Source organism: Adiantum capillus-veneris, chromosome 2 (assembly GCF_014529385.1).
Source record: "Adiantum capillus-veneris isolate H3 chromosome 2, ASM1452938v2, whole genome shotgun sequence".
NCBI lineage: Eukaryota > Viridiplantae > Streptophyta > Polypodiopsida > Polypodiales > Pteridaceae > Adiantum > Adiantum capillus-veneris.
In genome coordinates, this window is record NC_140932.1 from 175,500,383 (window position 1) to 175,527,631 (window position 27,249).

The 27,249-nt window shown below is 38.6% G+C and overlaps 1 protein-coding gene across 1 annotated transcript in view; it reads right to left on the reverse strand.

The window, feature by feature from the left end:
* Positions 1 to 27,249, reverse strand: part of LOC147464106 (cytokinin hydroxylase-like) — a 40,140-nt gene that overhangs the window by 12,378 nt on the left and 513 nt on the right. Inside the window, exons 2-3 of the mRNA XM_086530306.1 lie at positions 25,942 to 26,408; positions 25,479 to 25,708 (exon numbers count right to left, since the gene is read on the reverse strand). Of these exons, the coding sequence (XP_086386432.1) occupies positions 25,479 to 25,708; positions 25,942 to 26,233 (522 nt within the window). The 5' untranslated portion in view covers positions 26,234 to 26,408. The remainder of the gene's footprint in view (positions 1 to 25,478; positions 25,709 to 25,941; positions 26,409 to 27,249) is intronic.

Below are 27,249 nucleotides of genomic sequence, written 5' to 3' on the forward strand. Positions count from 1 at the left end.
AAGGAATCAAAGTAGGACTTTGATTAAAAAATCACACTTTTAGACTGAAGAAATTGATGCCAATTCAAGGAGAATAGGGGCCCGTAAGGAGCATTGAGCCTCTCAACAGTCAACACATTCAAGAAGACAACATTGAGACAAAGTTGAAAGACACTCTGTTAGTTTCTCAGCTAACAAGAGAAAAAGAAGAGCATCAAGAAGGACCCCACACATTTTTTCAAGCGTAATCATTGTAATCAAACCCATTTTATTATTGAAAAATCCTGCAAGTCCAAAGACGTAGTAATGTTATTGAGTACTAGTGAGTCTAAAGGGGCCAATGGCTTCCACGTTTGTAATTCTTTGCAGTCTCTTAACCTTATACTGAGCCCCAATTAGTGAGAAATACTTTTTTACACCTTGGCTAAGGTAAAAAGCCAATTTTTATAACTTTAAGACCTATTAAGTTTTAGATAATAAAGAGTAAGCGTTGCTGTAGCAGCTCAACGATTGTCTACTGTTTCTTCAATCTCTCGTCTCTCTCGCGTACGTATTGCATTGATGTTCAGAGCATACCAATGTGTTGCGGCTGAAAGATCTTTTAATGTAAGTTTCTTGCCCTGAAGAAGTACTTTTAGTCGTGTTCGTCTATGAGCTATTTTTTCTCCCTATGCACAATACACGCACTAAAATTGGATTTTGACCTTAGAGATAGATAGAGCACGTCTAGAGGAATCTATATAGCACTCCGGGGATCAAAATCAACAACCCTAAAATGGAATGTTTATCTTATGCGCGATTTTGTTCGGGTGTCAAGAACAACATCTAAGCACATGAGAGTGTCGAGGATACTTTGCCCTTGTTAGGTGTTAAGTTCATTTCATTCAGAGACCTGTAGCTACACAAATTCGTCTAGATAAGGTTGCGGTAGAGAAAGTAGCTTTTGGTATCTGACACACACTTGAGACTTAGATAATGAGGAGCGTCATGGACTTGGGTTTTTTGAGAGATTAACTATCTCGTGTAGCCTCCATGCACTAGTTGGGTCAGCTACATCCCACGGATTGATATTTTATGTATGTGGTTCTCGCTTTGCTAGCATCGATATGGTGAGTCTTGGCACCCGATCGACATTTTGGCGCCGTTGCCGGGGACGAGGCAACCTAGACTAGAGAAAAATCTAAAACACTCACTTGAGATTTCCATTACTTCCTCTAGTTTCGACTAGAGTGACACATTTTCTGACTTTATCGTGGGTGATAGGTGCTTGAGAGTAGAGATACTCGGTGAGGACCTCGGGAGCATTAGTATAGTATGACGACTAGGTATAGGATCCTTGAGACTGGCTAGTGATTGGTAAGAATGTTCAGACTGAAAGTTTCATTTTTCACTTTCTACACTCTTTTTTCATGTTCAGTAGCAGTAGGGTAAGTAGAAAACCATTAGGAGTGCATATGGTCAAAGGTACATTGAAAAAAATCACAAAAATTAATAAATCTATCTTTGGTGCATTGAAGATAGACAAGGGTTTTTGAGACAAAAACTGAGAAATTTAACTGCCAAGTTGATAGACCAACTTGTTTAGACTATCCCCATTGATTTTGGAAACATTTGGATCACTGAAAGGTTTGGTCAAGCCCAAAATTGAAAAAAAACCGCAGACTTCAGAGAAAATCAACAAGAAAAAGTCAGATCAAGTTAAAAGTTGAAACCAAGGTGTGGATAAATCCTAAAACTTGTGGAAAAATAAATCTGTGAAGAAAACAATTAAAAATGTTAAAATCTAGAAGAGATTTATCTTCGGTGTGTTGAAGATAAAAATCTCACTAGAAGGGATATTTTGCTCATTTTTCAATCCCAGCGGTCTATAAGGGACATAATATAGTTCCTAAGAAAGTTTCTTCAAAATTGGAGCTGTGCAAAAATCAATACACCAAAAGGGAATTGGGAAAACCAACCTTCACGCTCAAAGAGGGCTAAAAACATTGATAAGGGATCAAAACCTTGTGAAATTCATGGTATAAGCTTGAAATCACTTGGAAAACCCAACCCAAGCCACAAATTGCAAGAAAAAATGAAAAAGAAGAAGATTTATCTTTGGTGCGCTGAAGATAAATCTCACACCAGGAAAGTAGTTTCACCACGTACAGTTTTGAGTGCTGGTGTGCAGGGACTCAGGACTTGGTAACGAATTGAGATCAAAAGCAAATGCATTGCGGTTGCAATCAAGGCCCAATTTTCAAGTTTCAAGTATCAATTCAATTGAGTGAATAAGTCAATATATGAACCTAACATCTGGTAGAGTTTTGGGAAACTCGATTGACTTATGAGAGAATAGGAGTAGAGCGTCTACAAGGACGGTATAAACCAAGGGAGACCTTAGAAACTATTATGGAAGAAGTTCCAGACACTTTATTCGATTCAAGCTCAGATTTCTCTTCCTTTTCTACTTAATTAGGAATAGGGACCTCACTCAAATTCAAGCATATCTTGACTTTCTTCAAGACCAACAAATACGAAGCCCAAATTTACTTGGACCCAAATGAGGAGTTTGCAGTGCGGATAGACGACCATACCATCGACTTTGAAGAGGAGGTAAGAGCAAACAAGTAGGATGACTTGTATGTAGACAAAAATGGAGTACAATATCGTAAGATACAAGACCTTGATTCAGTGGAAAATGGAGATTAGAGATCGATATTCTAATACCCGATAAGGCTATAAAAGAGGGACCTCTAGTGTTAAAACTAGAAGGGTATGAATTAGTAGATGCTAAACCATTAAAATGCATCCCCACTGATAACCCAAAACTTGGAGTTTATTATTGGAAAGAAAACAATATGAAGGATTTGGTATAGACCACCCATGCCAGATTAGGACAACTAACTCCCTTGAAAATTGTGTACATCTTCAAGATCAGGAAAAAAGGATTAGCAAAACTCCTCACTCATCTCTTTAGAGATTGTTACAACAATAACTTTGTTATGAAGAGATTGAACAAACAAAGTACCAGGGAAACTCAATCTGTGAAGTAATAATGAGAACCGCAGAGGAAATTGGTCGGGATGTGTATCCTAATGCTAGATCTTATGACAGCATGGCCAACCAATGAGGAAGTAGGGCATGGGGTACTCACCTCAGTGGTACCATCAAAGAAAGAAAGGTCGAAACCACCTATAACAGGGGAGGAATGAGTGACACAAGGACGAGAAGGGGTCCACATGAGTCACACTTATGAAATAGCTGATTTGAGGGATTAATGGGAAAGACACCGGTTCAAAGGGAAATAGTGGTTGCAGAACACAATCAAAGAGCCAGACAAGCAAATTTTCAAACGTGGGTCAAAAAATACAGCGTACTTATGACCATTTGGCCAGCTTCATACAGGTTTTAAGAGCTGAGTGCATAACCAAATTCCATGCGTAGTTTGAGGGTTCGGGATGACCTTGGAAGGGAAATCTTTGACTTGGTTTCAAACCATACCACTTGGATCAATAACCGACTTGCCAACCTTGGCAATGAGATTTGTTGCTACTTGTTCAAAAATACAGCATTAGAGTAAGTATAAAACCATCAGGAGTGCATCTAGTCAAAGGTACATTGAAGAAAATCACAAAAATTAACAAATCTATCTTTGGCGCATTGAAGATAGACAAGGGCTTTCTGAAACAAAAACTAAGAAATTTAACTGCCAAGTTGATAGACCAACTTGTTTAGACTATCCCCATTGATTTTGGAAACATTTGGATCACTGAAAGGTCTGGTCAAGCCCAAAATTGAAAAAAAAACTGCAGACTTCAAAGAAAATCACCAAGAAAAAGTCAAATCAAGTTAAAAATTGAACCCAGGGTGTGGATAAATCCTAAAACTTGTGGAAAAGTCAATCTGTGAAGAAAGCAATAATAAATGTTAAAATCCAAAAGAGATTTTTCTTCGGTGTGTTGAAGATAAAAATCTCACTAGAAGGGATATTTTGCTCATTTTTCAATCCCCAACGTCTATAAGGGACATAATATAGCTCCTAAGCAAAATCATCAAAATTGGAGCTGTGCAAAATTCAATACACCAAAAGGGAATTGGAAAAACCAGTCTTCACGCTCAAAAAGGGATAAAAACATTAGTAAGGAATCAAAACCTTGTGAAATTCATGGTATAAGCTTGAAATCACTTGAAAAACCCAACCCAAGCCACAAATTGCAAGAAAATGTGAAAAAGAAGAAGATTTATCTTTGGCGCGCTGAAGATAAATCTCACACCAGGAAAGTAGTTTTACAAATTTGACATTAGGGTTGTCTTTGGCAGGTCATAAGGACTTTATTTATGAGTTGAAAGTTAAAATTGAGCCTACCTATGAGTGCAAGTATCTTCGGTGCGCCTAAGATAGCCTAAACAAAACTCACATCTTTTTTACACAAGGAGTCTATCGAGGTATAGAGAAAGGAAATTTTGTATCTTTTTGACTCCTTATTGACCAAATTGATGTTAAATTGTAGAATCACGTACATTTTTGAGTGCTAGTGTACTAGGATTCACGAGTTGGTGACGAATCGAGAGCAAAAGCAAAAGCATTGCGGTTGCAATCAAGGCCATAATTCCAGGTTTCAAATATCAATTCAATTGAGTGAATTAGTCAATATACGAACCTAACATCTGGTAGAGTTTTGGAAAATGCGATTGACTTAGGAGAGAATAAGAGTAAAGTGTCTACAAAGGAGAGTGTAAACCAAGGGAGACCATTAGAACCTATTACAGAAGAAGTTCCAGATACTTACTCCAATTCAAGCTCAAATTTGTCTTCCTTTTCGACTCAATCAGGAATAGGGACCTCACTCAAATTCAATCATATCCTGACTTTCTTCAAGACCAACAAATACGAAGCCCGGGGTTTACTTGGACCCAAATGAGGAGTTTGCAGTGCAGATAGACGACCATACCATCGATTTTGAAGAGGAGGTAAGAGCAAACAAATAGGATGACTTGTATGTAGACCAAAATAGAGTACAATATCGTAAAATACAAGACCTTGATTCATTGGAAAATGGGGATTAGAGATCGATACTCTAATACTCGATAAGGCTATAAAAGAAGGACCTCAAGTGTTAGAATTAGAAGGGTATGAGCTAATAGATGCTAAACCATTAAAACGCATCCCCACTGATAACCCAAAACTTGGAGTTTATTATATTATTGGGAAGAAAACAATATTAAGGATTTGGTATGAACCACCCATGCTAGATTAGGACAACTAACTCCCTTGAAAATTGTGTACATCTTCAAGATCAGGAAATCAGGGCTAGTAGAACTCTCTACTCATCTCTTTTGAGATTGTTACAACAATAACTTTTTTATGAGGAGGGCCAAAAGAGATTGAACAAACCAAGTATCAGGGAAACTCAATCCGTGAAGTAATAATGAGAACCACACAAGAAATTTATCGGGATGTGGATCCTAATGCTAGATCTTATGATAGCATGGCCAACCAATGAGGAAGTACGGCAAGGGATAGTCACCTCGATGATATCATTAGAGAAAGAAAGGTCGAAACCACCTAGAACAAGGGAGGAATGAGTGACACAAGGACGAGAAGGGGTCCACATGAATCACACTTATGAAACAGCTGTTTGGAGGGATTAATGAGACAAACACCGGTTCAAAGGGAAAGAGCGGGTGCAGAACACAATCGAAGAGTTAGACAAGCAAAATTCAAAAGTGGGTCAAAAATTACAGTGGACTTATGACCATTTGGCCAGCTTCATACAAATTTTAAGAGCTGAGTGCATAACCGAATTCCATACGCAGTTTGATGGTTCGGGATGACCTTGGAAGGAAAATCTTTGACTTGGTTTCAAACCATACTTCCTGGATCAGTAAGCGACTTGCCAACCTTGGCAATTTTGAGATTTGTTGCTACTTGTTCAAAAATGGGAAGAAAGCACAGTACAGTAGCACAAATCTACAGTTTCATGCAAAAATAGGGAGAGACTGTAAGGAATAGTCTGAGTCAAATGAGGCAATGTATAGATAGATTTCCAGAGTTGGAAATTCCAACCGAGAAAAGACTCATCTCATTATTTTTGGAAGGACTATTAAACAAGGAATTATATGCTATCTTGTAAAAAAATTTTTAAAGACTTGGGAAGCATGTAGTCTAGACGCGATTGACCTGAGTGATAAGTACAATATTTATAATGAGGAAAGTAAAGCTAAAGACACACAAAGTGAAGAACAATAATCACCATGCCAGCACAATCTGTCAGTTCTGTAGAGAACATGTTGAAGCGCATGAACGATATGATGATCAACATGCAAAGGATGTCGTTAAGAGATCCAACGCAGGGATCAAGTCAAGGACAACCGCAAAGACAATTAAAATGATGTTCCATTGAAGAAAAATGGACAAATCATGAGACAACGAGTGCTACCACAAGCCTAAATACAATGGGAATGCTTAGTGTGTGCCAATGAGGCCACAAGGACAACACATGTATTGCTACCCGATAAATGTGGCACCCATGTAGAGATCACCAATGAATATAGAGCGACCATAACCAGTATTAGACCAATAGCCACCACTCCCTGGGAATAGTGTTGTATCGGTCAAGTATATGCTACTCCAGGGAGAGTTGGATGAGCAATCTATAGTACTTGTTACTCTATATCCTAAGACAAGCTCTGTGACAATGGAAATAGAAGAAGAGTGTTATAGCCAACCTGCTCCATTCCCTATAGAGCCGATGTTTCAAGCACCTACTGAAACAACACATGTTAACTTCATTGCAAATCAAGGGACGAGATCACCAATCGTCAAGCCAATGCCCATACCAAAAACTAGAAGTGATTAACTGTGGAGCGGATGATCATTGGAAGAATGACTGTCCCAAACCGGATAAGAATGCGCGACCTATAGAGGCTTATTATGGGATATGTGGATGAAAGGGAGGACACTTTCCCAAAGATTATCCTAGGAATCCAACCAACAAAGGAAGAGCTATCATAAATATAATTCAAATAATGCCAAGTAGTTCATCAGAATGTTAACCAACAATTCTTGTTCAAGTGATGACTAGAGCCCAAGATAAGGAGAACAAGCAAAAAAAACGCAAGTGTATTTGACAAATCCAATAAATCCTCTAAAAATTCCAGGAAAGAAATATGCAAGAGGTACGAAGTTAAGAGACAAAAATAACGAAAAGAGAGTGAAGAAAAGATACGGAAGGAAATAGAAGAAAAAATTCAGACTCCTTCAACCAAATTCAAGGAACCAAAATTGAATCGGTTGGATTAGTACTAGTCGACCGAATCTACGAGCCAATCAATGTAGCTTTGGAGGCTTTCCAAGCTGGTTTGAAAGCAGGTCAAATCCTAGAAAATCAATAGAAAAATTATCGAGCACTAGATATGGAAGCAGTTAGACTAGAAGCTTACAGAAACCTTGTATACAAATCACACAAACCATGATGGAAAAATAAAATCCACAACAGGAGGTTGCAAAAAAAACGGCTAAAAATGAGACTGAAACCATGAAGGAAGAAGTTCAAGAAAAGGACGAGTTGAGAAACATGGCAAATGATAAAGCACCATCACCTAAATTAAAAGTTCCTGATAATGAGGAAGGATGGAACAAGGTGCCGATAGTTGAAGGAGATTGGTTGAACTACCTATGGAAAAGAGACAGAGAAGAAAAATATGGGATTATAACCTTGAAATCAGCTCCAATTGAGGAAGTTCAGTTTGAGAGGTTCCCCTTGGAACTGGATAAACAATCATTATATGGAGATTGGGGATTCGAGCAATCAGGCTTTTTGAAAGCTGGAATTTTGCAAACGCTATCATTAGATACTTAGGAGAGAATGAAGAGAAATCAAGGGTCTGCAAAAAAACCTAACTAGATAGGCCAAGATAGACCTTGGATGTGGCTAATATACAATCCATTATGTCAACACCAGTTTAGTGTACAATCACCTTAGAAGAACTAATGAGATCAAAACCACAATTGTGGGGAGATATACGAACCACCATGGAGAAGATGGGGCTAAAAGAAGCATCTCAACGGACTTTGGAAAAATTAGAAAGCAAAGATTTACAAACTAAAATTGTCAAGTCATTACCTATAAACAAAGTAGGGGACTACTGCAAAGGGAATGAGGGAACCACTACCCTTCTAGTACATTACAATTACAATGATATAACTATCATGGCTATTTGCAAGCATTTCCATAGCAACCAAAGCTATCTGGAAATCTTGGGAAAAAACGGTAATCATGCAAACAACAAGAATGAAACTGCAATTTTTGCAGATGGACACATAGAAAAACCAATGGGCTTACTTGAGAATGTGATAGTCACTTCTTTGTGGAATTGACTACCAACACACTTTTGCCATTGTAGATATTTGAAAGAAACTCAACTATGAAATCATCTTGGGAAGAACATTTATGAGATAAATACAACTAGGGCAACAATTATCTCTATCTGAAACAAGTAGGGGCAATCACTCGAGTAAACTTGAAAGATCATTCCTACACGGATTTCTTAATGACACCAATATAAGAATTAGACTCTGAGACCTCTGCAGAGACTAAACTATCTTCAAAGATACAAAAAGACTTCTCATTGTCAGCGAGTTTGCAAAGGGAAGACTACGATCTAGACAGGGAGGTGAATAACACAAATATATACCGGAACTGTTCCCTAAATATTTTTTTGAACCCTTTGAATGGACTCAGATCTTGGCCACAATGGATGTATGTGTTAATGAATCAACACCTATACAATTTTGTGATGCAAAACGCTATGACATAGTCCCTATCCCAATGGTATTCATTGAGATGATTGAGGAGCAATAGGTCTTTTTGGATCACTACTATGATGCCACACACAAGTTGGAAGAAGAGAAAATTACAACGGAAGAATCGGACTCAAAAAAAGAGCATGTAAGGGCCAAATTTCTACTCCGAGGAGGAGAAGAAAGATTTCTTGAGTTCCCAAATCAACATCGGAGACATCAACAGAGATACCATAGAAAGCGAGAAAAAAACTTGAGAAAGAATATCACAAAACAGCCGTTGAATACCAAAACTCGATTCTTAATGAAAGTAACGCCGTGGATTGCATAAAATACAAAGTAACACTGGAAGGTATCCCGAATCGGCACTTAAAGAGCGACAAACCCATAAGAAATCAAAAATTTACAAACCTAAAACAACCAAGGAAAAAGAGCGTTTAATGACAAAAACAGAGTATAAGGCTAAATACAAAGAGTTGAAAAGGACCTTGAGTGAGATTTGGACAATAGAAATGGAATTAGATAGTGATAAACATGGAGAAATCAATGTTCTATCTCACTATAAAAAGTACACTTTGCAAGATCGCAAGATTGTTCTCAAGCAACCATTACGACAGTCAATAGAACCGGAAAAATCCTATGAAGGTCCGAAAAATGCGAAACAAATCAACCTAGCAAATTCTGGAGAAGATCTGAGACGCATATATAGCTATGGATTTATCGCAAGAAGAAGAAGAGATTCTCATAGGGACGTTGAAGGAGTATAGAGATGTTTTTGCATGGTCATATAGAGATCTCAAAGGAGTGGATCCTACAATATGCTAGCATACCATCCCTATGAGAGATGATGCCAAGCCAACTCAACAAAGACCAAATGAGGACCATATACATATAATGAGACCTTTGCCAAAAAAATCAAAGAAGAGATAGAAAAACTCAAGGAAGCAGAGTTCATCTATGAGATATATTGTTGTGGTGCCTTAAAAAAATGGCATAGCCACACATGAAAAAGGTAGCAGTTATTGTTGAGATGGCTAGACCAACAACAGTTGGAGGAGCTTAGGTATTTATGGGACATTGTGGTTTCTATTGTAGATTTATCTATATGTATGTCGTGATTGCTAATCCTATTTATAGTCTTATGACTCATTTTGAATGAACCAATGAATGTAAAGAGTCATTTCAAAAGCATAAGAAAACTTTGATCCCAACACCGATTCTGAAAGCTCTCGACTAGGACAAGGTATTTCATATATGTCGATGCTTCAAGTTTTGCTATTGGTTGTATCTTAGCTCAGCCAGGAGAGGGGACCATGGATTTTTCTATCTCCTATGCTAGCCGATAATTAAACCTGCCAGAAAAGAATTATACAACCACGGAAAGAGAAGGCCTTGGTATGGTTTATTCGGTCAAGAAATTTTGACACTACTTGTTAGCCAACAAGTTTGGTTTTTTTGTAGATCATCAAGCCTTACTCTATTTGGTAAATAAACCTTGCAATATTGGAAGGATAGTAAGATGGTTCATCACCTTACTTGAATTTGACTTCACAGTGGTGGCTAAAAAAGGCACCATGCAACAAAGAGCGAATCATCTGTCGAGACTCACAATAGAGGAAGAACCTAAGGGGTAGATGATGATTTATCAGATGCATATATGTACTCTGTGTAAAAGATTCCTAGATGGTCAGTAGACCTTGTGACCCTAATGACCATCGTGCAAGTAGATTCTCAAATACGGATTACACGACGTTTGATTGAGCAATCCGCATTGTATCAGTTGTTGGTGAAACGTTTGTATCAAGAAAACAAGACTGGAATCAATCTTGCTCTTGTGCATCAATCTGGAGGAACAAGAAGCCTACTTGAGTCAAGCACATACCACAATAGTAGGACTACACTTTTCACACGACCAAACCTTACAACGATTAACTTGGTTGTAGGTTTATTAGCCTACTATAAAGAAGGACGTTCATCAATATGTACATGAGTGCTCTCAGTGTAAAGTAAACGCCGCCATACCCCATGCCACGTTATTCCACATTGCAGCCATACCATAGTGGAGTGGTTACCTGGTAGAATATCTAACCAATAGAATCTTTTTGAAAACATGAGTAAAAGATGAAGGAGAGAAATAGAAACGAAAGCCGTCAAACTATGTCTTGATTGGAAACCAGCTATATCGACAACATCTTAGACTGTGCATAAATGAGAAGGAATATCTTCCTATTTTAGAACAAGCACATGCATGTTTAGTAGGAGATCACTTCTCTCATGAAACCACAACCAAATCTATATTGATGGCAAAAATCTAGTGGCCAACTTTATTTGCGGACGCAAAAGAGTTTGTTTGAAGATGCGATGCATGTCAAAGAGCAAAAATACCGACAAGGGTCGATAATATGCCATTGCGACCTATGATGGCATGAGTATTTTCTAAGTGTGGTACAGACTTTGTGAAACCAATACAACCACCAGCTTACAGAAGTTAGGCACAATATTTTATTATGGTCACATATTACTTAACCAAGTGGGCTAAAGCACGGGCCACCAAGAAGAACAGTGCTAGAACCACTTTTGCATTCTTGTATGAATGTGTATTCATTAGGTATGGACTTCCTATTGAGCTTGTAAGTGATCGTGGATTGCATTTTCTTAATGAGCCAATAGAATATATATTAGACGAGTTCATGGTAGTCCATAATATATCTTCTCCCTATCATCCTCAAGCGAACGGTCAAGCAGAACATACAAAAAAAATTATAAGCTATGTACTAAATAAAATTATTGATTCAGGTAGAACAGACTAGGAAGTGCATCTTCATTTTGTCTTACGGGCTTATCAAGTTTCCTTCAAAACAGCTGTAAACACAACTCCTTTTAATTTGGTATATGGCCTGGATGCGATCTTGCCATTGGAATTCTTATTATTCAACCTCAGAGTTACTATTGAGTTATAATGGACGAGACATGAATTGTCTGAATGGCTTGAAGATTTGGAACAATTAGATGGGCAACAATTAGCATCCATTGCTCACATCTACAAGCAAAAACAAAAGTTGAAAAACAGCTTTTTGACTCACAGTTGCTGACCAAAGGTTTCAAACCAAGGGATTTAGTACTAGTATATTTGTTGAAACAACATGTACCTAAATGCAGGAAAAAAAGACACGGTCCTTTTGTCGTTGAAGATCTTTCACCAAGCGGTGCAGTTAAGTTAGCTACATTAGACAAATAAATTATGGCAAATTGGATTGTGGATGTCGGTTTTGTAAATACAGTCTTCCCTTGAGTAATGAGCTTTTGCAAAGAACGCAGCCAAGGAAAGAAAGCTTAAACGACAAGAGATGATAGACGAGGCTCAAGAGGAGGCCCGCATTTGGATTCTAAAATGAAAAGCTACAAGAGGCAGCCTGTTCTACAATCCGTACCACTCAATACTCTCCAAGTTCAGTGCATCATTGAGGATGAGGTAGAGACTGATGACAAATGGATGGATGGTCTTGATATGTTGATCAACGTGATTCTAAAGGAGGGATACGAAGTGAAAGCTTTAGCAAACACAAGAGCTTGAGGCAATGCTGTCAGCTACTCAACTTATCTCAAGGCAACAACTCAACCACTTGAGTACTATCGAGCCACTGTCAAAGGCTGTAACAAACAAATCACTCCGACACTAGAAAAAATTACCTTGAATATTATGGTTCATGGATTTTTGGATTTTCTTGTCTGCATACTTTCATATGTACTGTGGATGAACACATGAATGAAGACCTAATACTAGGGGTTCCATAGATGTGAACCTACAAAGCAGTACAAGATTGGGATGTTCGAATGTTGGACCTCACACTTAAAGGCGGACAACTACAAATATTGTTTGTATACAATAAGGAAGAATTAAAAGGATCTTTTGATAATTTCCCATTTAGGAAAAAGAAGTCATCAGTCATAAATACGATCACTACTCCATTAAAGTCTGCTTCTAGACAACCTATGAAAGGAGTCAAGAAAATCTGGGTGCCCAAGAGCCAGCTCAAGAACCAACCTCAACAAGTATGGGTGCCAAAAATATTGCTACACATCAGTGACAACTTTAAAGAAAAAATATTACATCCAAATGCTCAATATAGGTCATCGCTACTTAAGAGGACATGGATATGGCAGCCAAGTAAGCAAAGTACATCCACAAGTAAACCAAAAAAATATGCCGAACAAGTTCAACAATGGGTACCGAAGACCCCACAGTGAGTCAAGCCTGCTACACTCAGACATAAGTGGGTACCTAAAGTCAAGGCACTCCCACAGAGACCATTGTATCTAAGCAACACACAGCGGACAATTCATATCGCACTATCAAAGAACAAGCTCAATTGTTGTGAATTTTCTCTTCAAAATATTCAAGCAACAGGATACCTCGACATTAGAAACCCTTCACTGCCATACTCAAGACCCACTTGTTGCATGTCATAATGTGTTTATTTTCATTGACCTCCATAGCATAATAGGGCCAATCAGGGCCATGCTTAGACACAAATTTCTACCCTCTACACTGCAGAACCCAAGCTGATTGGAAGCCAGGAGGGGGGGAGACAAGGAAACAATTGAGAAAGAACAAAAATATATAAATCTGGAAAGTAAAAAGGCCAATGATTTGAAGTAATTGTTTGTTAATGTTTGGATTTTTTAAAACCAATTAAGTGATTGCCCTAATAATGAGATGAATGGGGATTTCCATTTGATAACCCTAGGTGTGTCTATATATTGTACATATCTTCCAATAATTATAATATAGTATAATTTTAATTGTTAGCATATAATTTGATCAAAATAATGAAAAATAGGAGCAATGCATAAAAATATGATTGAATAATAAGAGTGCAAGTGGTTTAGAGCTTTTTTAGTATCAAATAAATTTTTTTGAGTGATTTAGCTATTTTTCTTTAATTTTTTGTTGATGAAGCTAATAAAATCCAAAATAAATAAGCAAGAATGTCAAAATTGGATTTCAACTTCAAACGCCAAATCTCAAAGTTCAAGGGCACAGTCTGAAAAAATTTAAAGCTCATCGGATCAAAAAGTTCAGCGGCCTTTTTCACCAACTAGTCATTTAGGCAAATCACGACAAAATGATCGAGAGATGTCACTTTTCAAAAAAATTCAATCCAAGAGTCTGCACTTAGACCTGATGAGCTCATTGGGTAGGTAATTGAAAGGAGGCATCGGGAAAGTCCAGGTATGTATAGCCCCATAGGCCAATATTTCTCTCATTTGCATTCTAGACCTTAGAGAAGGAGCTCTGAGTGGTGGATTTTGGTGACCTTCTACGCTCTCCTACGTAGTGTCTATTGACTCTTACTCACCCCAACCATGAGGGATAAGTTCCTAACTACATCTAGAAGTGTTTTGATCACCACATTGTCAACCACAGGAGCTACAATACAACAACACATGACAATCTGGGAGCGGTTAGGGGTAAAAATGGTAACACCGGCTACACGTGACACCCAAATTTCACCAAAACTGAACCAAAGGCTAATCACTAGGGGGACAACACATTGCTAAGCTCCAAAGTGCAAAAAGATTCAAAAAATCTGACTTAGCATCTACGGCATGTCGAAGATAAAGGAGTCAGATGGGGACCAGATTTTACAAATGCTTTGAGGCCATCATATTAAGGAACTGTGGAGATTTAGGGGTGCAACTGAGTCTCAGTCATCAGTAAAGGACAAAAAGACCATAATCACTCCGCAAAGTGACATTTTGCACCACAAATCAAAATCTTGACCCGACTCACCTGAAAATCAAGGGGGACACTCTCTACACCATATCGAACCTCCACCAACCTCCAGGAGCAAGTAATTAGTGATTAGTGACTCCAAGTCAAACCTTGCTCAACAGAAGACGGTCAATCTCATCGGGAAATACATCAGCTACCAAGAAACAAACCAAGGGTTCCAACAACCATCAATGACCTAGTAGAAGCTAGATAGGGCAAAAGCAAGGCCTAAAATGCAATAAAGGGTAACTTCCATCTTTGGCGCGCCGAAGATGAATCACTAGCATGGCACCATTTTTTGGAAACCACTTCTACACGAGCATGTTTTCCTTCCCCATCACAAGTACTACATCACACTGCAACATATTTTTCATGCAAGATACTCATAAAACACACTATGACACATCCCATAGCCATTTGTGTCCCAATCTCACTTTTACCTTTCCAAATCAACCCAACTTCACCCATTATCAATGATATTTGCTATAAGATCCATCATAGCACCATAAATAAGAAATGGCCCTAAATCACCCTCTTTTTATCTTAGGTGCACCTAAGATAGAAATGGAAATGAAAGAGACTAACTTGTATCTGTGATGCACAGATATGTTCACAGTGGTCACATTAAACACTTGCCCAAGTTCCATCAAGTTTGACAAATCCTCACTTGGTCAATCACCAAAAGTACAGAATGCGGTCCAGCGGACATATAATTGTTCATAGCTTCCATCATAAAAGTCAAAAACTCTCAAGATTCTTTCAGATCACCACCAGCACTTATATATTCTATACAATCCATTTCACATCATTTTGCATGCACCTACACCCATTTGCATCTTAGGCGCGTCAAAGATAGACTTTGCCAAAATTATAATTTTTAGGGCTCATTTTTGCATATTCAGTTATGCTACTTGGTTGTAACTTGCTAGAATTGTCTAATCTCTCGATGTGCTCATACACTATCAGATTATCTCTCATCTATCTTGGGAGCTCTGAAGAAAAATACCATGAAGGAGAATTTGTTGAACTCCCACTATATTGGCTATAGGAAGACTTCTTTTGAGAGGCAAATGTAACCAAGTTGGTAAGAGAACAATTGGATAGCCAACATTGTCACTATCTACCATGGATCATTCAAGAGTGCTCATGGTCAAAGTACATATGCTACCAAGGGAATCTCAAGACCTCATCAAAGAACAGGTAGTCCGACCACTTAGGGAAAATATTGGCCTTAAGGACTACATAGAAATGGACCCTTGCGACGTCGACTACAAAAGAGCATATGAACTCTTCTAGAGTATCACAGAGGAAGGACAAGCCACCATAACTGATCTCAATGGCTCTCCTATCAAAGTTCACATAACAGAGGACCAAGTGGCAGAAGCACTCAAGCTTCAAAAAGGAGGAAAACCAATGAGGGACGGACAGTTACCAACCAATGGTAGTTTCACCAGTCAATCATCCTCCTTTTGGGAGTTGAAGCAAAGGAAAATAGAGCAGGTGTTGCGGCTCTATCACCAACATTTTCACTTCACTACCAAGAGACCACCAAGGTAAATAGTTCCCAACCATGTTGTGGCTTCCACCTTCACTCAAGCATCAAAGAAAGTGGGGATGAAAAAAGTGTACCACGCACAATACATCTACACTACCCTCACTCATGTGAAGAATCCAGAGAACATCACATTTTTAAGAGCTCCAGAAGTGCTCACCAGAATTGCCTATCACGCTATAGGCCAAGACGTAGAGCATTTACCAGCATCCCATAGCAAAATTTATGGTTGCTCAACAAGACCGATGAGGAGCCAAAAGTGCAAATACGGGCTCCACCAGTGGTGGCAAGATTACACACTCGATTAGTCGGTGTACCAACTCAAGCACTCACATTCGCAACAGCAAAAGAAGAAGGTAACAGAGAAGAGAAAGTGCAGGAAGAGGAGGACACTCCTCTTGAAAGAAAAAGGAAAGAGAAAGAGAAATCTAAAGTGGATGAAGTAAATCAGACCAAGAAACATAGGCCGATAGTCGTTATTGAAGAACCAGCACAAAGGACAGCAAGACTCAAAAGAGAGAAGGCGGCTTCTGAGCTAGAAAGAGGGCTCAGAGGAGATTTTGAGGAAAAGTGAAAACCATCTCCAAGAAGAGTCAAAATCCGAACTAAACACCCAATGTTCAACAAAAAGGATGACCCTCGGGCTGGCCTAGAAGATCTCTACCATAAAGAGGAACGACAAAGAGAACAAGCCCAGGCACAAGAAGAAGACAGTACACATACTCAGGAGGGTACACCCAAAGAATTAGAAAACCCTAATACTACAGAAGTTGCACACTTCTCTCTTACAAATACACCACCACAGTAGGAGACTACACTGGAGGAAACCACTCGCATTGCTACCAATCTAAAACATGATTCCAAACCACTCAACAAAGATGTCAAGGAACAAGAGACTAAACCAACCAGTCCCACAACCACACCAACTCCTCAAGCCAACCAACCAAATGCGCCAATGGCTGAGACTCAAGACACACAAACGGATTAGCCAAAAGCGAGCAACACAAGAACAATGGACAATTTAGAGGACATAGATGAATACACACAGTATGTCCACGATGTAATAGACAAAATGAAGGATGAAATCTATGCTCACCACCAAAATCTACATAGTGTATACAGACGTCTACAACTCTGTGAGAAAAGACTAGACTTGGCCAATTATATGTGTCGAGTCATACAAAGAAGCCATGGAATTCAAAGAACAAGAATTGGCTAAACTAACTGCAAAGACAACAATGGATTTGGAAACCCTCCAAACTACAAATAAGCATCACGAGTAACAGGTCTAGTGATCTGAAAATTGTGTTTCCCAAATTTACATCCAAGCATCAAAAAAAGAAATCAAACCATCATAGATCAGGCATGGTGAATGGTGCAATGATCTAATAATTGTGTTTTTCACTTTTAAAGGCAATCAAAGAGAGAATCTAGATGTCCACATATAAAGCCTTCGAGTAGTATGTTGATCTGAAGGACATCAATGAAGATGATTGGCCAGAGTATTTTTCACAAATTTTGAAGATACAGGAAGGAAATGGTACTATAGTTATCTAGCTTACAAGCTCAAAACTTATAGTAAGTTGAAGAAGACTTTCTAACTAGGGTATAGTGAAAACTACAGAGATGGAGATATGCTCTATGAATTGGACAAAATCAAACAAGGCAGGGTTTAGAAGTTATGTCGACAAAATCAAGAAACTAGCCAGGCAGCTGAATGAGGCACCATTAAAAAAACGCATGCACGCATGTTTTTTGATTGAGGTTCAAATATAAGAAATTAAGAGAATAAGAGGTATCAACACCATCCCAAAATTTTAATGATCCAGTGCAAAGAGCTCTAAAACTAGAGCAACAATCTAAAAGAACAAGGGCAAAAAAGAAAAAGAGAGTTCCACTTCCAGTGAGTCATCTATTGAAAGATTGTAAACCAAATTCAGCTCTTCATATAGTGATTTAAAAGACACATCCAAGCATAGAAAGAAGGGAGCCTAGACTAAGAAGATTGAAGAATTGCCCAAGCATATCTTTGAGATCTCTAAGAACATAGCTTCACTAGAGAAAGTAGAGACCAATTGTATGAAATGTAAATCAAAAGAACATTAGTCTGATGAATGTTACCAATGAACTTATGATGACTCCACAACCTTGGAACTAGTCAAGTAAGAGAGGCTATATGAGAACATAGACAATGGAGATAATACCAATAATATGGCTAGAACAGGATGCTATCAAATTTTTTTGGTAGCAATAGAGCTAACTTTACCATACATAATTTGAGCTGCTACACTTATGAAAAATATGAGAAATTACCAGATGAGCCATCTAGCCAAATGAAGCAAAGAGAAGAGGCTCAAACATGAGGGAAACAGAGAGTCATCTAGAAGGCTAAGGGAAAGTCCAAAGAAGTGGATGAGTGACAGGAGTAGAGTTGGCAACTCAGATCACTCAGGATCTGGAGCAAAGGAAGCTAGAGTAGCCAAAACCATGTAAAGGCTTTTGCCAAAAGCTTCAAAATCTTAGGAAGTGCGGGAACCTTAGCTTTTGAATCTGGTACAAAGGGTGCTAGCAACTAGGAGCATCCTGAGGAAGAGATTTTAAAAGTCAAGGTGGAATTGACCAAAAAGACGTAATGAAAATGGATAATTATTTATTTATTGCATTTTACGATAGAAAAAGCATAAGTGAGCTATAGACTATGTGAAAGAATAGGACACTTATAAGCATCATATGGTAAAAGTTCTCTTTATGAGCTATGGTCATTATACATCCGGACAGAAGGTCTGCAATCATTTTGAGCATTCAAGAAATCTATAAATAAGTACATGCAAGAGTGATATATCTTTATTGCAGCTAACAGGTGGCAAAAACATAAGTGATCTATGGACTATGCAAAAAGATAGCATATTTATAAACATTTTATTATTAAATTTCTCTTTATAAGCTATGGTCACTAACCACCGATGAACACAACTCATAAAGAGCACTTTAATAATAAAATGTGCATAATTATGCTATACTTTTGCATATTTCATATCTCACTTATTCTTTTTTCACTTGTCAACTTGCAATAAAGAAATAATAATGCATTTTCAGTACAAAAGATGATTAAAAATTTTGGAGATAGAAAATATTCAGCATCAACAATCGGAATGTCCACAAAAGGATCCATCAACTAAGAGACAAAAAATGTTTAGCAGCAAAAATCTGAATCTCCTAAAAAGAATTTATCAGCAGAGGCATGGCATTGTGAAGGTAGTTTTACAAAGGGAAGGTCGTCCAATTCATATAGTAGTTTTGGAAACAAACAAGATGAGATATATATTAAAGTATGTGAAAGAATCCAGAAGTTGACTAATGAATTCATGATATGAGAATTATATTACCTGAATTTGCCAATTCAACAAAAGATAGAGGAAGATAGAGCCAGATGCATTGGTGATTGATCTATCTAAAATTAAGGATAATAAAATACCATTCATTCAAATTGACTGCAAGGTCAAAAAGCAGTGGGAACCACTAATAGGTGTCATTTTGGATGGTGGTGCTAGAGTGAATATTCTACAGGAGCACCTCAGGTAGAAACTAGGAATTCAGGAGATGAAGCATGATCCTTTAAAAATTAGAATGGTAGACCAAAGTATTGTCCAAGGTAGTGGTCTAATTAAGAACTTCTCGATCAAAATGTTTAAAACTAGTTTTTTGGTTTTGGATGTACAAGGTGCGTATAGTATGCTCTTAGTAAGGCCATGCTAAGAAGTGTGGGAGCCATACATGATTATGCATGCCAAAGATTAATCATACAAGGCCCAATAAAAGAATCCAAATTAAAACCAATAACACAGATAGAACGGATGTTAACATCAATAAATCTCTTTTCCATAGCTGAAATAGACCTTAATGCGGTTCTAGATTAGAACAGAGTAGAAGAACAACGACACTAGTACTTGGATAATGTTATTGAGTCAAGGGGAAAAGACCACTTAATTTGAAAAAAGTCCTTCATGAGAGGAAGAAAGCCAGACAACTGGGAAAGCTAGACTAGATGAGGTGGACACAAAAAATAGGCAACAGAATGCTCACGCACCAGAAAGCAATAGGGTATTGGTTGGTAGAGGTGAGGATCTAGCTAGTACATATAACCCTTACAATGAGTATGCAGTTGACATATGTATAGGAAAAGAAGTTGAATCACTAGCTAGATGAATAGAGACGAAAATACCATACTCGTTATTACTAGATGATCAAGAAATAGAAGAATGGAATTTGGGTTCAAAATCAGATCCTAAGCTAATAAAGATGAATAAGTATCTAAGACCGGAGATCAAAGAAAAGGACAAGCAGTTATTTTCAAAATATATGGATGTCTGCTTGGGAACATACGGATCTGAAGGGTGCTGACCTAGAAGTATGCTAGTATTGGGGATACCACTGAAATCAAATGCACGACCAGTATGTATGACTTCCAAATTATGCAAGCGTATGTTTGCAACGAAGGCCGTTTCATTATATGAACTTACCTAGAAAGGAGTTAAGTTTATCATGACTCTTGAATGTGAAGCCAATTTACAGTCTTTAAAGAAATCCATAAATATGAAAGTGATTCTTTGCCAACCAAAATGGGATATCATTTTTCATGTTCATGTAGATGGTTCTAGCATGGCAATTGGAGCTATTCTAGCTCAACCCGATGGAGAACTGATAATCGAGTTTAGTGATTTTGACTCAACTCGATGAAAAAACTAATTATTCTATATACTTTACCGATCACAGGTACAATAAGACAAAGTAGGGGTATTAAACAACAGAAAGAGAATCATTGGGAATGGTATCCAATGCCCCAAAGTTCAAACGTTATTTGTTGAGCAAGCTATTTCATTTCTATGTTGATCATTCGAGTTTAATTTATCTGACTAACAAGGTTGCCATCCAAGGAAAATTGATTAGATGGATAATGGTTTTTCTCAAATTTGATTTCAAGATCTTTCATAAACCTATCAAAACTCAATGTCGTGCAGATTTCCTATTTAGAAGTACAGAAGGTATCTCATTTTCAATTGACATATGCATCCTTGAGAGGTAACCCAATAGATGTTATTTTATTTTAGACAATGATAACTAAAGAAGTAAATCGAGAATGGAAAGACATGTATGATTTTTGCAATATGGTGGAATACCAAAAGTTTGATCGCACTCTAATAAGAAGGCTCTCATTATCAGAAGTCTTTACAGTCATAGTTGGATCCTGATATAGATAGGACATTGAAGGAGTATTGAGAAAATGTATACCTATGTAAGCAAGGATGGAGTGTCTACCTATGTAAGATGGAGTATATACCTATGTCAACAAGTGTGCAAGTAGTCGTTAAGGCACACATTGGAAGATCTAGAGGACACTTTTCTACTGACATTACTATAGGAAAAAAATCAATTACAGTGGTTGAGTATGATATCAAATGTTAGAGATTTTTGAAAAATGGATACACCTAATGCATCAAATTTGACATTTTTAACCACAATTCAGCCCTTGGGAATATTCATTGAGTGGGGTTTGGATTTCATGGGACCTTTCAAGAAAGTCACACCCAAAAAAGAATAAGCATATAGTCATAGCTACATGCTGTGTGAGTAAATGGATGGAGGCTAAGGCACTTCCTAACAACATAGCTAAGTCTACAATCAGGTTCTTGTATGAGCATGTCATCGTTGCCCAGTGGAGATAGCTGCAGATGAAGGGACTCATTTCATGAATGACACAATTCACATCATGACTAAAATATTTTCCATCAAGCATCAAAAGTCCACACCTTATTATCCCAAATGTAAAGGATAGGCTGAGAGTATCAACAAGACCATCAAGACTATCATGGCTTCCTAGGGGAGATAGATGCAGATCAAGAGACTCATTTTTAAATGACACAATTCAGGTCCTGACTAAAATATTTTCCATCAAGCATCGAAAGTCTGCACCTTATTATCCCAAATACAAAGGATAAGATGAGAGTAGCAACAAGACCATCAAGACTATTTTTACTAAAATTATGTAGAAGTAACTTCACAATTGGGATGAGAAACTTCAAACATCACTTTGGGCATGTAGAATAGTGCATAAGATTACAACTATAATGTCACATTCCAAAATGATGTATGGTATAGAAGCCATTGTACCAATGGAATTTGGTGTTCCGTATCTCATATTAACTATAAAACATGAGAGATATAGATTATAATACTACTCTAGAAAAGAGACTGATGAGATACTCAAGCTAGATGAATCAGACAGAGGGCAATGTTGGCAGAAGAAGTGGTCCAACAAAGAAAGAAACATTGGCATGACAATAAGTTGAAGATGCAGGAGTTTCACAAAGGAGATTTGATTTTAATATATCACTCCAATTTAGGACCTATGAAACCTAATCTAAAAATAACTTGGTCAGCACCTTATGAGGTTGGTTAGGTCTTCTCAAATGGCACAGTCAAACGTAAGGATTTATCTAGACTTAGTCATGTCCTTGCAATGAATGCAAATGAGCTTTGCATTGAACTTGATGCATTTCAATCAATTACATTCAAGACTATCAAGAATTTGATCCATATATCATAGATAGAATTGTTGTTGAGAACATAATTCATCATTATGTTTGGGCCTTATTGTTGCAGAATTTCTATTTGACATAAGTTTGACATCCACCACCAAAGTCCTAAAAATTTGAATAGATGTATATAAGGACAAATGAACAATACATGCATAAGGCCTACCACAGTTCATTGGAGCATCCAGCAAAAGAGAAGATGTAGAATATCATGGCCAACTCTATACATTAAAGTTCCTTGCTCTTATTGCATCACTCATATGTTAGTTATAGGAATTTTCAACTAAATCAATGTAGAAACATATAGAAGGCCATAATTTACTAGGCAAAGGAATCTACAATAAATAGTAGGGCCCCCCAATTCATTTTAAATAAAAAATGAATTAAATTATGGCCTTAAGGAAGGGTTTAGGGAAGGATCTTTTTAAAGTTTGTTGGATAGATCTTTGCTATCTTGAGTGACAAAGATATAGCCTCGAGTTTTTGACGTACTAAGATCAATTTCTTGACCCCAGGGTCTATTCCCCATAGAATTACCACTTACATGTGCTCCTTGTCACACATCTTCATTAAGTGAAGCTTCAAGACATTAAGCACCATGAGAAAGAAGGCCTCTTCTTCTGCCCTCCTCACCACTGCCTCATGAACATCTCTAATTGAGCTCCATTGTAGACCGCATGCTTTATGATGTTGTTGCTAGTGGTGGTGCAGAGTAGGGATTCAAATTCACGTAATCACATGTTTTTTAATATGATCACAATGTTACTTAACAAAATTCTCAATTCACAACTCTTCACATACACAGAAAATGTCCATGTGACTTGAAGGCTACTAGATGGTCGGCTCATTTTTGCCCAGTGGGCAACAGCCTAGCCCTTTGAGGCCCTCCGGAGCAACATGAGTTGCCCTTCGAGAAGCATCAAGGTCCCTTTGGGCAACATTAATACCCCGACAAAAGTGATATGTAGGCCAAAACAAAATAGCATTAAATTGTTGTAATGATGAGGACTGCTCCCTTCCAACAATAAAAATGAGTCCCAAGAACTTACACCACATAAACCATCCACGAGGATGCTTCCTACCCAAACCAGTTTCCAAGTGAATAGACACCCAAGGGAGGTAACTAGTCATAAAATACAACTACGCTGGTGTAGTGATGAGGAGCGCACCATTTCAACAATAAAAATGAGCCCCATGCACTCACACCGCGTAAACTCTCCACGAGAATACTTCCTACCCAAACTGGCTTCCAAGTGGATAGACAACCAAGGAAGGTAACTATTGTTAAGTATGGAGCTTGATTTACCCTTGTAATTTTATGTGGTAAAAGCGCACATGTGTAAAGCCCCCATTATGAGGAGAATCCATCGTGCGTGAAGGAAAATCACTCACCGGAAACCAAAATTTTCACGGACAAGAATCAGGGGCAACTTTAGAGGCCTCAGGGGCGGAGGCCCCCGAGACTTTTTTTTTCGCCAGAATATTATGGCCGGACGGCAGCCGGAAAGTGGTCGGAAGTCAATGGCCGGTGGCCGGTGGCCGGATTCAACGACCAGTGGCCGAATTCAAAAGCGGACTTGTCTTCTCAAGGGCGGCCACACATGGGTGGATTGGAAGGTCCGATTTGGACTTATTCGCACAAGAGCGGCTACACATGGCTGTCTCTCATAAGAGAGGGCAGCCCTTTTGGCCTATAAAAGGAGGCCATTTTTACACACATTTCATAGTGTGAAGTTGATGCAACAAGGTGAATGTGAGGTGGTGAGAGTGAAGCAAGGCGGGAGCTCTATCAAGGGTTTAATCCCTTTGTAAACTACTTCTTCTTTTGAAGTGCTAAAGCCATTGAGTGGCTGCTTTCCCGTGGACGTAGCCCACATTGGGTGAACCACGTATATCGTGTGTACTCTCTCTCTCTCTCTACTCTATAATCTCTTGTGTGTGAAATCTATCTCTCTCCATTAAGTAATCTACTCAAAAATCTATTTAGCTACGTCTTATTTCCTAACAATTATAAGTGGGCATTTTTATAGGGAAAAAAGGTGCAAAAGGTTTACATGATAAAGCTCAAGCATAAACCTCAAGTTTTAGCTTTAGTGAGGACTCTAGAGAGTGCGCCAAAAGGGGTGTTTGAGAGGATGGGCCATTGTTTATATAGGCCCCTTCAAACTTGGCGGCGCGCTCTCTAAAAATTTGGAGGAAATTTTGAGTCCACTGGGCTGCGAAGGGGTCCCGCTGGGCAAATCAAATATCCCGTCAGGCAAACAGGAACTCTTAGTTTCAACAGGTCAATGTGAGTTTGGTGTTATTTACACTCCTATGGGATGTTAATGCAATGAGTTATTACCACTTCACACTTCACACGTGAAGACGTAATTGAAATCCCTATGCAAAGTCATGACCTTCAAACCATGAGTCCTAGTTATGGTCTTCGAACCATGAGCCTAGAGAATCTTTGAAGAATCTTTGCAAAGTAATGACCTTCGAACCATGAGCCTTAGTTATGGTCTTCAAACCATGAGCCCTGGAGAATCTTTGAAGAACTTGAAGTATTTATTGCAATGTAGAGATATTAGGTACTGAGATATAGTAGTAATACATAGCACTCGCAAGAGCACGATATGGAGGGACCTCACGGTACGTGTGAAGAAACTCAGTGGATCGTGATGAGGGAGCTTATATGCGACATACACGTATGAGAGAGAGAGAGAGAGAGAGAGAGAGAGAGAGACTTGTAGATCAAGAACTAGTAGTGCTACCAGGTATTATGCAGCTAAAAGAAATGTTTAGTAGTACCTTGAGCTTCTCCACATGGAATGCCGGTGCCACAACTCGTCGTTGATGAGTCCACGCGTCACCGTTTGCCATCAACAGTCCCTTCCCAATGAAGTGCATCACCCCTTCTTGTTGTAGCCGAGACCGCCCCAGTGAGTACATGTGTTTGCTAGATAGTAGCTCCTTGATATGTTCCAAGTCGTATATAGCTAGCCGAGGCTCAATGCCCCACCAGAACACAAAGCTCTTACCTTGTTACAATACACAGGTCAGTTAGAATATATAAGAGTCTATATGAGAGAGAGAGAGAGAGAGAGAGAGAGAGAGAGAGAGAGAGAGAGAGAGAAGATTGTTTGCTAATAATGAAAAAAATGAGAACATGGTAGCCTAAAGACAAAGAACTTTTAAGTACTTGAGAGAGAGAGAGAGAGAGAGAGAACTCTCAATAAAGTTATTAGCTATAAATACAAAACAAAGAGTGTACCATAGGTTTGGGACCACTGCACATAATCAGGCATGAGACGAGGTACAATGTCGTGGGAAAGACTTTGCATGTCATGGAGCATGGCCTCCTTACGAAGATTGTTGCGCTCTTGAAGGTTTCCGCCAAAGAAGCTGGTGGGCGATGGTCCACTGATTCCTTGCCTGCGCATCCAGCACCTGATCTTCCAAGGCCTCGACCAGTGGACGTGCAGGAACACCCACAATTGGTGGCATGCAGCAATAATAAGTAGCAAGAGGCACCCAACCCCCACTACTAGAGTGCTCATCCTCATCAAATTTTGCAGCTTATAATCTCCCCCAACTAGGCCCTCCTTAGTATCTCACTCCCCTTCCTTGCTTAGAACGTGGCCATCCTCACCCCTTCATATATTAGCAAAATGCTCTAACATGGATAGTTCCTGAAGAGCCGACTAATTAGCTGGCATGGATTCCTTGACGTTTGATCACCTGCCAACAATAGCTTACTATTTTAGTAAATATACTAGACGTAGAGAATCTGTTCTTTAGTCGTAGAAATAATTGTGAGCTTGTTAGTCGAGGCCTATTTTTTTGACTTCAAAACAATGTGTAACCAGCTCAGCTTTAGTTTGTTTTTTTTCCCTTCAGTAAGTAACCTGACAAATACCACGAGAAGTTTTGGACAAATTCTTGAATAATTCCCACATTCTAACCTACCTCAACCTCGTGAGCTTCTGTGAGGGAGGCACTGCATACCTAGCTAGGTACGATTGGGGGAAGGGGATCACCGCCTGCCCGTTGGGGGCCGACGGTCCCCGCCCCCAATCGTACCTAGCTAGGTATGCACCACCGGGTCGGCGGTCCCCTGCCCCCAATCATACCTAGCTAGGTATGTAGTCCCTCTCGAGCAGAAGCTCATGAAGTTATGTAGTGTATGAAAAAACACTGAAGAAAATTTACATGAGAAAATTTCCAAATCTACTTGTGTATATACCGAGGCAAAGCTAACATTGTTAAGGAGGCATACACAATACAAGAAAGTTAAGAGGAGATGACCTTTTTCTTATTGCATACACGTACAACACAGGTAAAATCATTATTGACTCTTTCACAAAGCATGAAGAGCTAGCATATATATATATATATATATATATATATATATATAGCATGCAATTACATTTTGTAAAGCCCTAGCGAGAGCTAGTGGTCCCCAACTATAGGTTTGCATGATGGATTGAGACACATATCCTATTAAGTGACTCGGAAACACCCCTCTACTACTACTACTCCCCTAACGCGAATGGAAGGATTGTGGAGACTACTATTGAAG